This window comes from Neomonachus schauinslandi, chromosome 2 (assembly GCF_002201575.2).
Source record: "Neomonachus schauinslandi chromosome 2, ASM220157v2, whole genome shotgun sequence".
NCBI lineage: Eukaryota > Metazoa > Chordata > Mammalia > Carnivora > Phocidae > Neomonachus > Neomonachus schauinslandi.
Window position 1 is genome coordinate 21216569 of NC_058404.1, and position 14700 is coordinate 21231268.

Below are 14700 nucleotides of genomic sequence, written 5' to 3' on the forward strand. Positions count from 1 at the left end.
GAGCTCAAGTGACTTGTTATTTAGTGATACTCAGGAAAATTTAATTATTTGAAGTAGGTAAGAACTTTGACCATAAATTCAACAATCAACAAAGGAACTTCTTTAAAAATAAAGTTAGGTGAGGATAAGGGAAACCTTGGCATATGGTTTTATTCTTTAAGATCAAAAAGTTTACTCTCTTCCCCTAAAAATGAATTCTAATTTTCATTGAAATTCCTTCGATTTAAGCAAATGTAATTTATGATCAAACTTACCTGTCAAACAACCTCTATTCCAATATAAATTTCCTACTCTTGTTTATTCCTAGAAAATCTTCCAATTTGAAACAGGTATCTTTACTGTACATCCCATTTATTTAGACAACTTTCTTCTATTTGAGACATTAGTGTTTAAATTTCTACCCATGACAAACTTCTACTCTGAATAATAACTCCTAAGCTTTCCTCTATTTTCTGATTTCCATCTGGTCTTCTCTTACATGTTAAAGTAAAATCAGAACCTCTGCCTTGGCAGGCCTTTTTTCCCCTGTGGCATGACCTCTCCAAATGACCAATTTTTAGAAGAAAACAACATAGCCATAAAATTACCCAAAAAATCACTTACTTTTTCTATTGCAATATCAACCAAAATATGCAGATTTTTTTCTGTCTTGGACAACTTATACAACCTATATCTGAACTAAATTGTCTGTTGGTTAAATGCGGATAGATATTCATGATCAAATTCCTCTTTTTAATGACTGGGTTGTAAGGAAGTTGCCTAATAAATTAATTTTGGAAGGAGGAAGCAAGCTATGTTAACTGGTATAGAATGAAACTAGGACAGTTTGGTTTAAAGAATAAAAAACATTGAGATGAATTACGTGATTATGTAGAAGAAATTTACTGTGTAAGAAAATGTGGGGTTTTTTTGTTTTGGGGGTTTTATTTGTTTTTGCGTGGAGGGGAAGGCAGATGAGCACCCAAGCACCTAAACCATGTTTGAGTTACTGTATAGTATTTCCACTGTGCCTTATTCTGAATAGGTGTTAAATAAAATTAGCAGATCAAATGAATTAATGTCCTTTTAAAATGGCTGTGATCTGCTGCTCTCTTGTTATAGGTTCTACACAGTTTCTACACAGTTTCTACAGTTTCTACACAGGTTCTACACAGTTTCTAAGAAAGCCACCTGATTGTTTACAAAAGACTGGGGCTATTAGTCACTCCATTTTGTTTGCAAAAGACTGGGGCTATTAGTCACTCCATTGCAGTGACTGCTGGGAAAATTGGAAGTTCTGCTGGTCTGTGCAATATGCAAAGGTTTCTGAATACCCAGAAGACTCTGCCATAAATTTAAAACACTTACCTCGGTTATTTCATCTACAAATCCATAAAAATCATGTCTGGTCATTCTGAAGATTAAACAGCATGCCCTTAGCACAGCGCCAGTGAGACAGGCAATTAATGAAAGTTAATATCTTTATTCTAATTATATACTTATAGTCCATATGAATACTTGCTCTTCCACAAAGACAGATTAAGTATTATTTTTCAATTCTAAGAAAATAATTTTTTTTTCCCTAAAGTTCTATTGCCAAGGACATGTACAGAAAGAAAAAGAATTAAAAAACAAACTGTAGTACTATATGCTGGCATCTGGAATAACAATACATATTGGGATGGAAATTTAAACAAAAGTATGCATTAACTTGTTTTGTGATTTAGACACCACCTTACCAAGCCTCAGATACACATAGTTACAGATTTTCTCCTTTATTAACTTTTACAGCTACCCATAAACTGTGTTCATTCTGTAACATGGTATAGAAGCAAACTGCTGAACATAGTACAATTTAAAGAGCAAATTCAATAGAATTAATTAAAAACTAGACTGCCCAAAAGTTAAATATTAATTTTATTAATAAAGCTCTTCTCTTATGAAAAGCTAACTCACAGTAAAGGTCAAAAGAATTCATTGACTTCTGTGTCTAGATTTACTATTTATTAACAAAAAGATTGTTTTTAACATTAGGAATTTAGAAAGTATATCATTATCCAATCACAAGCCTATCAGATAATTATATAAAAAAAGGAGTATGAAAGTTTATGTTGGACTAGATGAAGTGGAAGGCAATTTTTTTCTATTAGGTAAAATAATTATTTAACTGTATTGCTTCTTAAATGTATCCTTAATTTTATTATTTATTTATTTTATTTATTTATTTTTTTTAAGATTTTATTTATTTGAGAGAGAGAATGAGAGAGAGCACATGAGAGGGGGGAGGGTCAGAGGGAGAAGCAGACTTCCTGCCGAGCAGGGAGCCCGATGCGGGACTCGATCCTGGGACTCCAGGATCATGACCTGAGCCGAAGGCAGTCGCTTAACCAACTGAGCCACCCAGGCGCCCCTAAATGTATCCTTAATTTTAAAAATTAAACAATATATGAGCAGCTGATGTATTCTCTTGATTTATTGTGTATTAAAAGTTACTTTCTTGAGATGGCACATTAGTAGGTTTGGTATTTCCTGACACTATAAATATTTAAAAACAAATGTTTTTTGAAAGTTTCATCATCTGGAAAGAAGGAGAAATAAGGCTTTCTACAGTTGAAAATAGTAATTTTTCAAAAAGGTTTAGAGGAAAAATATCTAAACAAACCATTTTTGATAAAGAAATGAGGCAGTGTCAAATCAAAAATATAAATTTAAACGAAGCAATTTTATAAAATATTGATACTAGCTAAAATTACATGCATAGGTACTTAATAATTGAACAGAGGAACAGCAGTGGAACTTAAATATGATAGGATTGATCAACAATAAATAAACATAGTGCAAATCGTGCAGAAAAATTTCTCAAAGCGAAGGCTACAGCAGTCATTCTAATCTGTACAAAATCAGTCTCAGTTCTGTATATGATCTATAACAGGATATCTATGAATTCAGCCACTGTGATGAAATGCCAATTTGCAAATCATACATAAAAATGTGCTTAGTCTTGTGTCATTTCTGTCTTGGCAGTTTATGTTTTCAGGAAAATCTGAAAAGAAAACATAAAAAACCCTAAGATTTAACTTAAGGTGATAAATTGTCATCTCTTTACATTCTCTTCCAATTAAGATCTACCTATAAGAAGATAACTTAACTATGAGGGAAAAGAGGTAGGGAAAGAATTCTATCATGTTCGTATAAATAATTACTCAGTGCCTACTTTCTTCCTAAACCTTGATATTAAAAATCAGCCCTTACCCAAGGGGAACTGACAGTATGATTTGTAAAACAAGAAAACAATTCAATGTTACGTACAACTAGATTAAGGGAAGGGGCAGATGAGTCTGAGGTAGAGATGAGAAATTCCTGCCACTTCCTTCCCTATAAATGCTCCCTCTTCAGAGTCCCCTCCTTCAGCCCACTTGAATGAGCACAGAGCCACATTACACTGATCTCCAGGCCAAACTGCTGTTGGGCCAGTCTCTTTCCTGGGGATTGGCAGTGAAACCCTTGTTTAGTTTCCATGGGCGACGTGAACTGTCCTAATGTGGTCAGGCCTGTGGGGAGCAATGGTGGAGCATGTGCGAGGGGAGCGAAGAAAGGCGCTCTGAAGAGCTGCAAGTTAGGAAGCACAAGACAGTGAGAGGCAGGCAAGAACAGACACACAGAAAAGAGAAACAAGCAGCCTTAGCAAGGGTGTGAGAAGAAGTTATTATGGCTTCTTGTCGTGTTTTCACTCTCAGCGACTGAGCTGTCCTTTGTGCATTCTGACTCTATAAAGTATTTCTGCATTGTTCAATAATACAAGCTTTTATTTAAATTTGTTGGGGTGCAAACTAGTCTTCACAACCAAATCACTCCTAAACTACATAGATGGAGAGGAAAAGGGAGTGTCTTGAGATCAATAAGAGCGTGACCAAAGATACAGTGATAGGAGAAATAACATGAAATGGAGAACTTAAGGGGAAAATGGAAAACTGAAGTGGATGTTCCCAAACATACTCCAGATTATAGAAGGCTTAAAGACAGAGAGAAATTTAACAGTGATCCTGCCCCTGCTAAGGTTTCATCATAAGTTCTGTGACAGAGAAAGTATACCACAGGGTGGTATTTGAGATCGTTCTGTCAGTGCTGTGCAGGAAGGAGAAAAACTACATTCAGGTGACTGGCAAGACAATTACTGGAATAATCCTGGTCTGAGATGGAAAAGCAACAGATAGGAAGTTCATTTTAAGGGAAGAAATGACAAAGGAGACTAGTGAGAAATAATGTCAACTAAGTGAAATGGTAAACACCATATACCAGCTAAGAGACAGGAACGAATTACAGCTTATGATTCTACAGAAGTAGCTATCCAACACTGAAATAAACATTTCATTTAAGCCAACATCATAGTGACAAACTATCCAAAAGATTTCCACTGGTTAAATGCTAATGTATATAAAATTATGCTTAATGTATACTACAAAGCATTTTCTATGTCATCTAACACAGAAGCTATGACAGAATTATGCTTAAAGCTGACTAAACAGGCACTGGTAAAAAGACTTCAATTAAAGAGTAGTCATGCAATAGCCTTCTGACTCAAACTTTCTGGAAGACAATTTACCTATAGTGGGGCATGAAATTGGCTGTGCATTGCTATTGCTTGTTGAAGTTTCTCTTCCTTGGCTCTTCTACAGTGGCAGATCTAGAAGATAAATGATTTAAAATACCAGTCACTTCTCCAATGATTTACCTATTCCTTCTTACCATTAGGACAGAATTCGAAGTTTAAGAATCCCTTAACCTGTTGACATCTTTAACTTTTGAATGTTTAAGGTAGCTCAGAATTTAAGAATCCCCACCCCCACAAACACTGAATTGTATTTGGAAGATAACCTCTGCCTGTGAACTTCCAGAATGTTAAATAAACCTTGACCCTTTATATCAATTCTCTGATTGTGGAATTTCAAGCATCTGTGTTTTAAAAATATAAAAACAAAACCCTACTGTTGTTAACCAGGAAGCTTAATAAATAAAAACTTTAAGGTACAGCTATACAGTACCACAAAAGAATGAACCAGAAATCAACGCTTTACTAATGCTATAACCATAATCTTTAACGTCCCTGAACTTCAATGTTCTCTTATGGAAAATGGGGACAATAAAATCTGCCCACTTTCCTTAACAGGATATGCACATACATAGTACACATTTTACAAAGTTTATTAACAAAAGGTTAATTTTCAAATGTGATGTTTCAGAGAAATCAGGTAAATATTTAGAACTCTATCGAAGGGCAAGCTACGGTTAAGTAGACTTTCTTAATTTTTGGAAATCAGAACAGAACAGAAACTATCGCAGAATGTTCCCAATAATATTTACAAATTTTAAAATAACTATTTATAGATTATTCCCTTTTTAAATAACTTGTTGAACATAAGAAGTTGTACACTCCTATAACTATTAAGACCAGACTTAAGCTGATTTACTAGCTTTAATACAAAATGATAGTAAAATATTGCTATCATTCTTAAAAAAGAGAAGCTCTTCAGTTTCTTCTCATGGCACTCAAAACTCCAGCTCAGTAACATGCTAAAGTATTTTTTAGTCATGAATATACTTAAGTAATTTGGTATAACACTGTCACTTGTCCTCAACTGAAGAGTTTTACATACTGTTCTCTTTTCCATGAAGCTACTGAGAAAATCATCTATTTCAGTTTTTCCCTCTAAGAAATCTTCAGCAATATTATCAGATTCTTCCTCAGCTTCATGTGCAGCTACTTTCAATCTTGCCTGTAGGGCACTCGCACTACAGCTCTGAAAAAGAAAATCAAGTACTAATTTAGTTTACACTGCTCAGAAAAACTCCTTAGAGGCAAAGGAAATGAGATAGGGGTAGGGACGAGCAATTCATTATATCCCTTACACAGCCTCCTTCTTTTTTTTTTTTTTTTTAAAGATTTTATTTATTTATTTGACAGAGAGAAAGACACAGCAAGAGAGGGAAAACAAGCAGGGGGAGTGGGAGAGGGAGAAGCAGGCTTCCCGCGTAGCAGGGAGCCCGATGCGGGGCTCGATCCCAGGACCCTGGGATCATGACCTGAGCCAAAGGCAGACGCTTAAGGACTGAGCCACCCAGGCACCCTCACAGCCTCCTCCTTGAAGAAAACTGCTACCACCCAGGTCCTCAGCTTTTGGATATAGGGGTAGATACCAAACACAAAATAACCGAATCCATTGGCTGCAAACCACTGAACGAGGGAAACTGAGCCAATCAGTGTCTTCTCCTGGGGATTTAGGAATTAGGTCATTGTGGTAGGCACCCTCTAAGAGGACCTCTATTATTCCCCACCTCTTGAGTGTGGGCTGGACACAGTGACTCCCTTCTAATGAACAGAATATGGCAAAAGTGATGGGATTAAATTTGACCAAACAGGCAAAAGACCTGTACAAACACTGCTGAAAAAAACTGAAGAAGACATAAATGGAAAGACATCTTGTGTACACGGATTGGAAGACTTAATATTGTTAAGAAGACCATACTACCCAGGGGCGCTTGGGTGCCTCAGTTGGTTAAGTGGCTGCCTTCGGCTCAGGTCGTGATCCTGGGGTCCTGGGATTGAGCCCTGCACTGGGCTCCCGGCTCAGCAGGGAGTCTGCTTCTCCCTTTCCTCTCTCTCTCTCTGCCCCACCTTCTCATGCTCTCTCTCTCTCTCAAATAAATAAAATCTTTAAAAAAAAAAAAAAGACAATACTACCCAAAGTGATCTACAGAGTCAATGCTATTCTTATCAAAATCTCCATGACAGTTTTTTGCAGAAAAAGAAAAACCCATTCTAAAATTCATATTGGAATCTCAAGTGACCCCAAACAGCCACAACAATCTTAAAAAGGAAGAACAAAGTTGCATACTTCCTGATTTCAAAATTTACTACAATGTTACAGCAATTAAAACAACATTGTACTGGCATAAGAAGAGACATGTAGATGAATGAAAGACCAAGCCTAGAAATATACCCTCACAAACATGGTCAAATATTTTCAAAAAGTGTGTTAAGACCAAAAGACAGTCTTCGGCAAACGGTGCAGGGAAAACTGGATACTCACATGCAGGATGAAGTTGGACCTTTATCTTACCTCATATATAAAAATTCACTCAAAAAATAAAAAAGTAACTAAAAATTAACTCAAAATGGACTGAAGACCTAAATATAAGAAATAAGATGATTTTTATTTATTTATTTTTTTATTTACTTTTTTAAAGTACGCTCCATGCCCAGCGTGGGGCCCAACGTGGGACTTGAACTAACGACCCTGAGAGCAAGACCTGCGCTGAGATTAAGAGTCAGGACCCTTAACCTACTGAGCCACCCAGGCTATTTTTAAAAATAGTCATGCTAGTGGGTGTGAGGTGGCAACTCACACACAGGAATGAACAGGAATGAACCATTTTCTCATCACCCTTGCCAACCCTGGTCATTTAACTTTTTAAGTTTGGCTCAGAAGAATGAGGCAGATTTTGATTATAATTATTATTATTGAAAGGCTGACTATCTGTTCAAATGCTTCCATTATTTATTCATTGAATATTTACTGAGTATCTACTATGTGCCAAGGACTGGACCTGGTACTGGGTGTATGGGGGAATAAAATATGGCATGTTTCTGCACTGACGGCACCAAGAGTCCAGTGAAGTGATTTACATACTTTACACAGAAGACTGACTCATCATCCCCAAAGATTTTGAGTGAACACATGTAGAGACAAGCGTAGGAATCAAGGTTATATTTTTCAAGTGTTTCAAAAATCATTTCAAGCAATTCTTCTATAAATGGCACAGAAGACAGAGTAACTGTTATACCAGTGTGTCTACTGGACATTCATATTTCTCTTTTTGAGTTTCTTGTTCTTTCCTTTGCTTTCCTTTGCTTTCCTTTCACTGTCTTATTCCTAACATTAAGGGGATCCTGGAAATATCTGGCAATTGTGATGCTTGCTGTTGGTTTCTAATATCTCAAGTTAAGGAATTAATTTCTATTCTTAACTTACTAAGAATTTATAAAGAATGATGTGACTATTATTCAGCATCTACTAAACTCTAATGTGCAGCTAAGAGTGTTTCAGTTGCTTTTCTCAGACTTTCTTCTGGTTAAGAGGAAGGGAGGACTGCTTACATTTGATTCCTGACTCTGATACTTTCTGTTTATATGACTTCAGGAAAGTTATTCAATATCCCTGTGCCTCAGACTGCTTATCTATACTATAAAAAATAATAACATCGCCTACCTCCTAGAATTTTGTGGAAATAATGGGCAATATATGAAAATAGCATAGTGCAGTGTAAGATGCATAATCACTATTCAATGTTAGCTATTATTTTTTGTCTTTAACTCTAAAGGATGATTAAATTATCTGAAATCCATTATAAATTTATATTTTCCTTTGCCATCATTTTTTTTCTGTTTTTTTTTTTTTGTTTTTTTACATTGGCTTTACCTTCCAGAATTGCTGACTTTAAAGGAAAGAGGATGTTGTTAAATTATGATGTTGGTTATTGACATGACATACAAAGATGATGTCTCCTATTCCTTTTCATTTTTAAAGATTTTACAGAAATATGGGTTGAATTTTGTAAAGTGGTTTTTATTTTTTATTTAGCTGGATTTCTAGCATAAAACCTATTACTTGTGGTGAATTAAACTTTATAATTTTCATATATTTTTCAATTTCCTAAGTTTTCACTTGAGATAGCTGTACATAAGCTTACAAGTGAGACTACAGTTCAAGTTTTTTGTTAGATTTATTAGAGGAAGTAAACTGGCATTTATAATAATGTTCCTAGTTAAGTTATTTATGGGGCGTTTTGTATTTTTCTGCTTTGGAACCAAATATGCCCTTGCCTGAGCACAAATAATGTATAATGCCCCATAATTGACAGCTATTCATCAAGCCTTATAAAGACAGACACCTAATAACTGCTTTCTGATAATAATGAAAGAAAGAATGTGGCTCACACATATTCAGATTAAAAAATCTTATGGTGGGGGCGCCTGGGTGGCTCAGTCATTAAGCGTCTGCCTTCGGCTCAGGTCATGAACCCAGGGTCCTGAGGTCGAGCCCCACATCGGGCTCCCTGCTCAGTGGGAAGCCTGCTTCTTCCTCTCCCACTCCCCCTGCTTGTGTTCCTTCTCTCACTCTGTCTCTCTCTGTCAAATAAATAAATAAAATCTTTAAAAAATAAAAAACCAAAAAATAAATAAATAAAAATTCTTATGGTAAAGAGCTAAACATCTTACCTCACTAAGTTCATGTTGCCTTTGCATCTTCTTTTCAAAAGTAGATTTCAGCTGTGTAAGCAATTCATACTAATAGATAAAATAAAAATGTTATTTTATTATATTTTTAAATTGTATGGATTTCTTCAAAATGATAACTAACTCACCTTATCTAAAACAGTTTGCCTTTTGGCTTCCAAGCTGGGCTCTAAAAGGAGATTTTTTCCTGTAAGATAAATTTCTGGTTTATTTCTAGATAAACATCATATTTTTCTTAGGAAATTTAAGAAGTAAGGAAAGACATACTTGCTAGCTCTTCAATACTTTTTACTAAGTCATCCTTGTCAGTAATAATCTGTTTTAGTTGGGGCAAAGTCAGAAACTGTTCTAGTAATATCTCCTCTTGTTCATTCATATCTGTAAGCTGTGACACACTAGAAACACAACAGAAAAGTTAATGAATATCAGTCACTAATTTTTCTCCATGATGATATTCAGATTTTCCATTTTATTCAGTTGATATGGCTCTAAATAATTTTTGAACTATCATTTATATATCTATATCTATATATACACACACACATACATAAGGAGGCAAATTATAACCTTAAAAGCAATAAAACATCAACCACAGTGGAACATAAAGTGGTCTGAAAGTAGCATCCAATCACGATAGGATTATGAAGACTAGGGTTCATGAACAATCACAACAATGTTAACCTCTGTGTCTATTTAGCTAATAGGTGTGTGGCTGTCACAATAAAAGGTACATATATGGATATGTGTGTGTACAGATAGTCATAAAATATTTAAGGAAAAGCAATCATGGAGGGCTAAACCAAAACCAAAAATCAATATCCACAGGGTGAAAGAGGAAACTGGATGGGTGGGATAGAAATGGAAGCTAAACCTTACTGAACATATCTATTAGTTTTGACTACCGATCCATACAAAAGCATCATATGTTTAAAAAAATTTAATTAAAAAAAAAGCAGTCTCTAAAATTCAGAGTAAATGGAAATAAACAAGCACTCGTTTTTTTCTAAGTTACATATCCTCCAGAGAAGTAGTATTCAGACTTTAAAAAACAGTATTTGGCTGTACATGTCAGGTGTGACAGAACCAAAACACAAAAGAAATACAAAAAACAAAACAAAAACAAACGCTTATCTTGAATTCAATAATCACAGCAATAATATTGATATTGTAATTTTGAAAAAGAACAAGTGTCTTTCAGAGAAATGGCTTCAGGCCAGGGAAAAGAAATTTCACGATGGCATCTTTGTTTTGTCAGAAAGGCTATAGAAGCCAATGTGAAGAATTTGTTAGGGACTCAAGATAGAACTGTTTAAGCATCAAGAAGAATAATGACTGCAATATACTGAAACACATCAGATATATTTTTTTAAAAATTTATGAGTTCTTAACAACACAGAAACAACTATAAAAATAAACACAGAAAACCTTGCCTATCAAAAACTTTGGAGCTTGTTTGTGCATCAACTCATTATTCTGAAAACTGAAAAACAAAAAACAAAAAACAAGGATTTATCTTTCCATTCCTATATGAAGTGTATTTCAATAAAACTAAATAGTTGATACAAAAGTTCTTTTCACAGAATTCTGGTTAATTCCGGCAGTAATAATCACATTTGCAATCCTTAATGAAATAACGGGTAGCCAATGATTTCAGGGGTTTCATCTGTTTCAATCTTAATGTCACTAAAAATAGGGCAACCAGACGTCTCTGTTGCCTTATGTGATGTAATAAGTATGCACTAATTACAATGTAAGTATTCTTGACCAAAGAATTGAACCTATTTTTTTTTCAGCGTTGAGATATAACTGACATACAACACATAGCATCGTGTAGGTTCACGGTGTGCAGCTCAATGATTCGATAAAACTGAACCTAACTCTAATTAAAACTCTAGATCTAGCCACCAAGAGAAAGAAATATAGGAAAGAGAAGAACATCTTCAATGGTACTACAAGGATGCAATCAGGCAAAAAGAGGACATAGAAAATTCTCCAAGACAGCCATTTTCCTCAGTAAATGTGTAATAATATAGTGTGCCTAATATAACATGTATAATAGTATAATGTGACATTCTCATAATAATTTTTTTTTAAAAGAAGGAAGGAATAAAAAAAAGAATCCTTTATAACACTGAACAATAATAGTACCTACTTTCTGGGGTTGCTGCAAGCATAACATGTATGTGATATATTGTAAACCTTCATTGACTATTATTAGAAAATAATGAATCACTACTTCCTAAAAATGATTATAAAACACTGGGTCAATTAAGGTAAATTTTTTTTTTTTTAACTGTAGGATTTCTCATAGGTATTTGGCTGTATATCCCTGGTGGGATATATCCCAGAGACAAGAATTACAAAAAAATTTTTTAAATTACACTCAGAAGTCTTAGTAAAAACAGCCTTATGAGTATTATAAACCTTCAATGGGGTATAAAGGATGCAATGCTTCCCAAAGTTGAGTGGCCATAAAACAATTTTTTCATGAAGCAACTTAGAGAAGCAGTGTTCTACGAAAGACAGTACTTTAATACTACAGACTTATGTGTCATCAGTTTGAATACAATTTGGCTCTGTAAAAACACTGTGATTTTTCTTTATGAGAACATTAATGTGGTCCTCTATGTACAAAGTTCTACCTACAAAAGGATAAATGAAAAAGTCTAAAATAAGCCAAAAAATATTTGAAATCACCAGGGATGATGTATTGAGAAATAATTTTCACAATAATGTAAGCCTCAAGAGAGAACAACATTTCATCCTGGTAACTATTATATCATTTCCAGCATCTAGAAAAATCCCTAGGTACATACTCACTCAATAAATACAAACTACAAGACAGAAAGCTGATTTGTATAACTAAAACAGCCACAGTATAGAAATAGTGAGGATTTAAAAAACCATTTTCTTTAATACAGGTATGAAAATGATGATCTGGTTTATATTTATCATTGTCAAAGAGATAATGAATACTGACATTACTCTCCAAGTTTTTTACCTTAGTTCTGAGAGTTCTGGAAATGTATCAGGGATATCTGGCATCTTGTAACCAAAGCCATCTTGGCTTATCTAAAGAGAAGTATGAAATGGTAATTAAGTTTTAGCCATCTTTTTGACTGCTCCTATTTACTTATAAATGTAATTTTTAATGTACTACATCCCATGTTTCATTATCACCTTCATCTTTGTACTTTACATTGTCCTTATTCTCCCCTTCTTTCTTTACTCTTATTTTTTTCAGTGTACTTTATACATAGAGGATTAAATTTTTTTTTTGGGGGGGGGGTGAGGATCATGTGAGTACCTGTGTTAACCTCTTTCTTGGGCAAGTATATATTAAATAAAACGCTTAAGTGTATCTGTGACTAATGTAGACAATCATCTGTGGATTTCATTGATATATATATGAATACATTTGCCTCAAATAAAAGATACTGAATATAAAAAAAATGTAGTAAGTTACAAAAGTCTGAATAGTTACATAACTAAGTCTGACAAGACAGTAGGGTAGATAAGGAATAGGTAATCCATTGTTTTATAAACGACTTTTTAAAACAGAGGATCCTTGAAAACATCTCTTGTAACTTTGTTTATCCTACTAATTGTAATTAATATTGTTCATGATATTCACAATATTTGTTCATAATATTTCTTACTAAAATGATGAAAGGTATTAGAAAAACAAACTCCACTTGGGCCTAATCTAAATTATTACAAACACTAAAATTAGTAAAGTTGGATATAATAAGGTTTATAATATTTGAGTATTACTGTGGGTGATACTCACTTAAGGTTAAAATGGAGGTTTTAAAATCATTTTATGTTTTATTCATAAAGTAGTAGTCTCTCAGTAACATCCCACATGGCAATAGTTACCAGTTTATTTAAGAACATACAATTTTTTTTAAAACCAATGAGACACTTGAAGCCCTTGGCATGGTAGAGAGCAGATCCTCCACAATCTTATACCTACTTCTCTTATGTGATCACTTTTTGTGCCTCTGCCTATTTCCTATACGACAGAGAGATCTATTAAAGGCAGTTTCACAAAAAATGCGATTTGGTTTACGTTTCTGCGACTTTGTCAATACTATTGCCTCTTTATGGAAAGCTTTATATAACCCTTTTCATCCTGACAAATTCATTACCACCTATCAAAATCTGGCCTTAAATATAAACAAATAAATTAATTTATCTGCCTCATTTTAAGTGAGCACCTACTGTATGTATCAGGTGTGCTCTGAGGCACTAAGGATAAAGTGGTGAAAAAGCAGAGACACATTTTTTATAAAAGCATCCCTTCTGGTCTACCTCAGTTCCTGGGAGCACTGACCGTTTCCTCAACTGTCTTCACCATGAACTCTAGACTCTCTCTTCTACTCCACTGGAAGTTATTCTTACTTGCAATTATTTGATAATTTGCTGGTCTCCTCTGAGTTTGTTACTTGAGTTAAAAATGTGATTTAATCTTTTTATCTTTTGTGCCTTACTTAGTGGCTGGCACAAGAAGGCAGATAATAAATATTTGTCAATTGGATGAGTTTTCAAGGATATAGAAATACAGAAAACTGAAGATACCCACCGGTGCTGAAGTGTCTGTTGTAGGAACAGGTAACGGCAGGTTTGAAAGGACACCGAAAGAAGGAGCAGCGGGTTTGGCTGGTGTGTAACTTGTTGTTGAAGAAGAAATAGTGTCAGCAACAGACAAAGAAGTGATAGTCCTGTTAGCTTCTTGTGGGGGATATGGAGGAAGAAATGGGAAACCCTGAGATGCATAAGGAGGCATCCCACCTGGATTACTGTAGAGGCTAAAGAAAAAGACAGAAAAAAACATTAGATTAGACTTTAGGGGTAAACCTATAAAATTATTCCCAAATGGTTCTAAATAACAATGGTCATGATAAAGAGACAGAATCTTGTTATTATAATCATATAATTGAATTAAATATTCTACAAATTGATAATGACCCCACTCCCCCCAAATAGAAGTGTGGTTTCCATGAAAAAAGAAAATGTTTTAGAAAACATATAATTCAACTAGTCAGAGTAGAAGTGAATAGACAGGCTCTTTTTGAGTTTTGAGCATTCCATTAGCATCAATCACTGTCTTCATAAAGAGAACGGAGAACATTTAATCCAGAAAATGTATTCAAGACAGGTTGTTTAAATAGTAGCTCTCACTTTATCTGGAAAAATATAAGTGAAAGTCATGACTGCGTTTCTAAAAGATTTTAAAGGAAAATACTTAAATGTATAGAAGAACTGCTAAAAATGTTAAAATATAAAAAAGTACATATAAAAAAACAAGTATATAGATTAGAAAAAGTTGTACAGCAGCATGTACTTGGGATTGAATTAGAGAGCAATATTTATTTTTTGCAGTGTAAAAATATCTGGGTCCTGGTTCAAGATGACAATCAAGC

General features: G+C 34.4%; 1 protein-coding gene across 1 annotated transcript in view; it reads right to left on the reverse strand.

Moving 5' to 3' along the window:
- Positions 1 to 2350: 2350 nt before the first annotated feature.
- Positions 2351 to 14700, reverse strand: part of VPS37A (VPS37A subunit of ESCRT-I) — a 43410-nt gene continuing 31060 nt past the window's right edge. The window contains exons 5-12 of the mRNA XM_021694202.1: positions 13860 to 14085; positions 12276 to 12346; positions 9542 to 9669; positions 9403 to 9461; positions 9257 to 9325; positions 5634 to 5777; positions 4583 to 4663; positions 2351 to 3022 (exon numbers count right to left, since the gene is read on the reverse strand). Of these exons, the coding sequence (XP_021549877.1) occupies positions 4583 to 4663; positions 5634 to 5777; positions 9257 to 9325; positions 9403 to 9461; positions 9542 to 9669; positions 12276 to 12346; positions 13860 to 14085 (778 nt within the window). The 3' untranslated portion in view covers positions 2351 to 3022. The remainder of the gene's footprint in view (positions 3023 to 4582; positions 4664 to 5633; positions 5778 to 9256; positions 9326 to 9402; positions 9462 to 9541; positions 9670 to 12275; positions 12347 to 13859; positions 14086 to 14700) is intronic.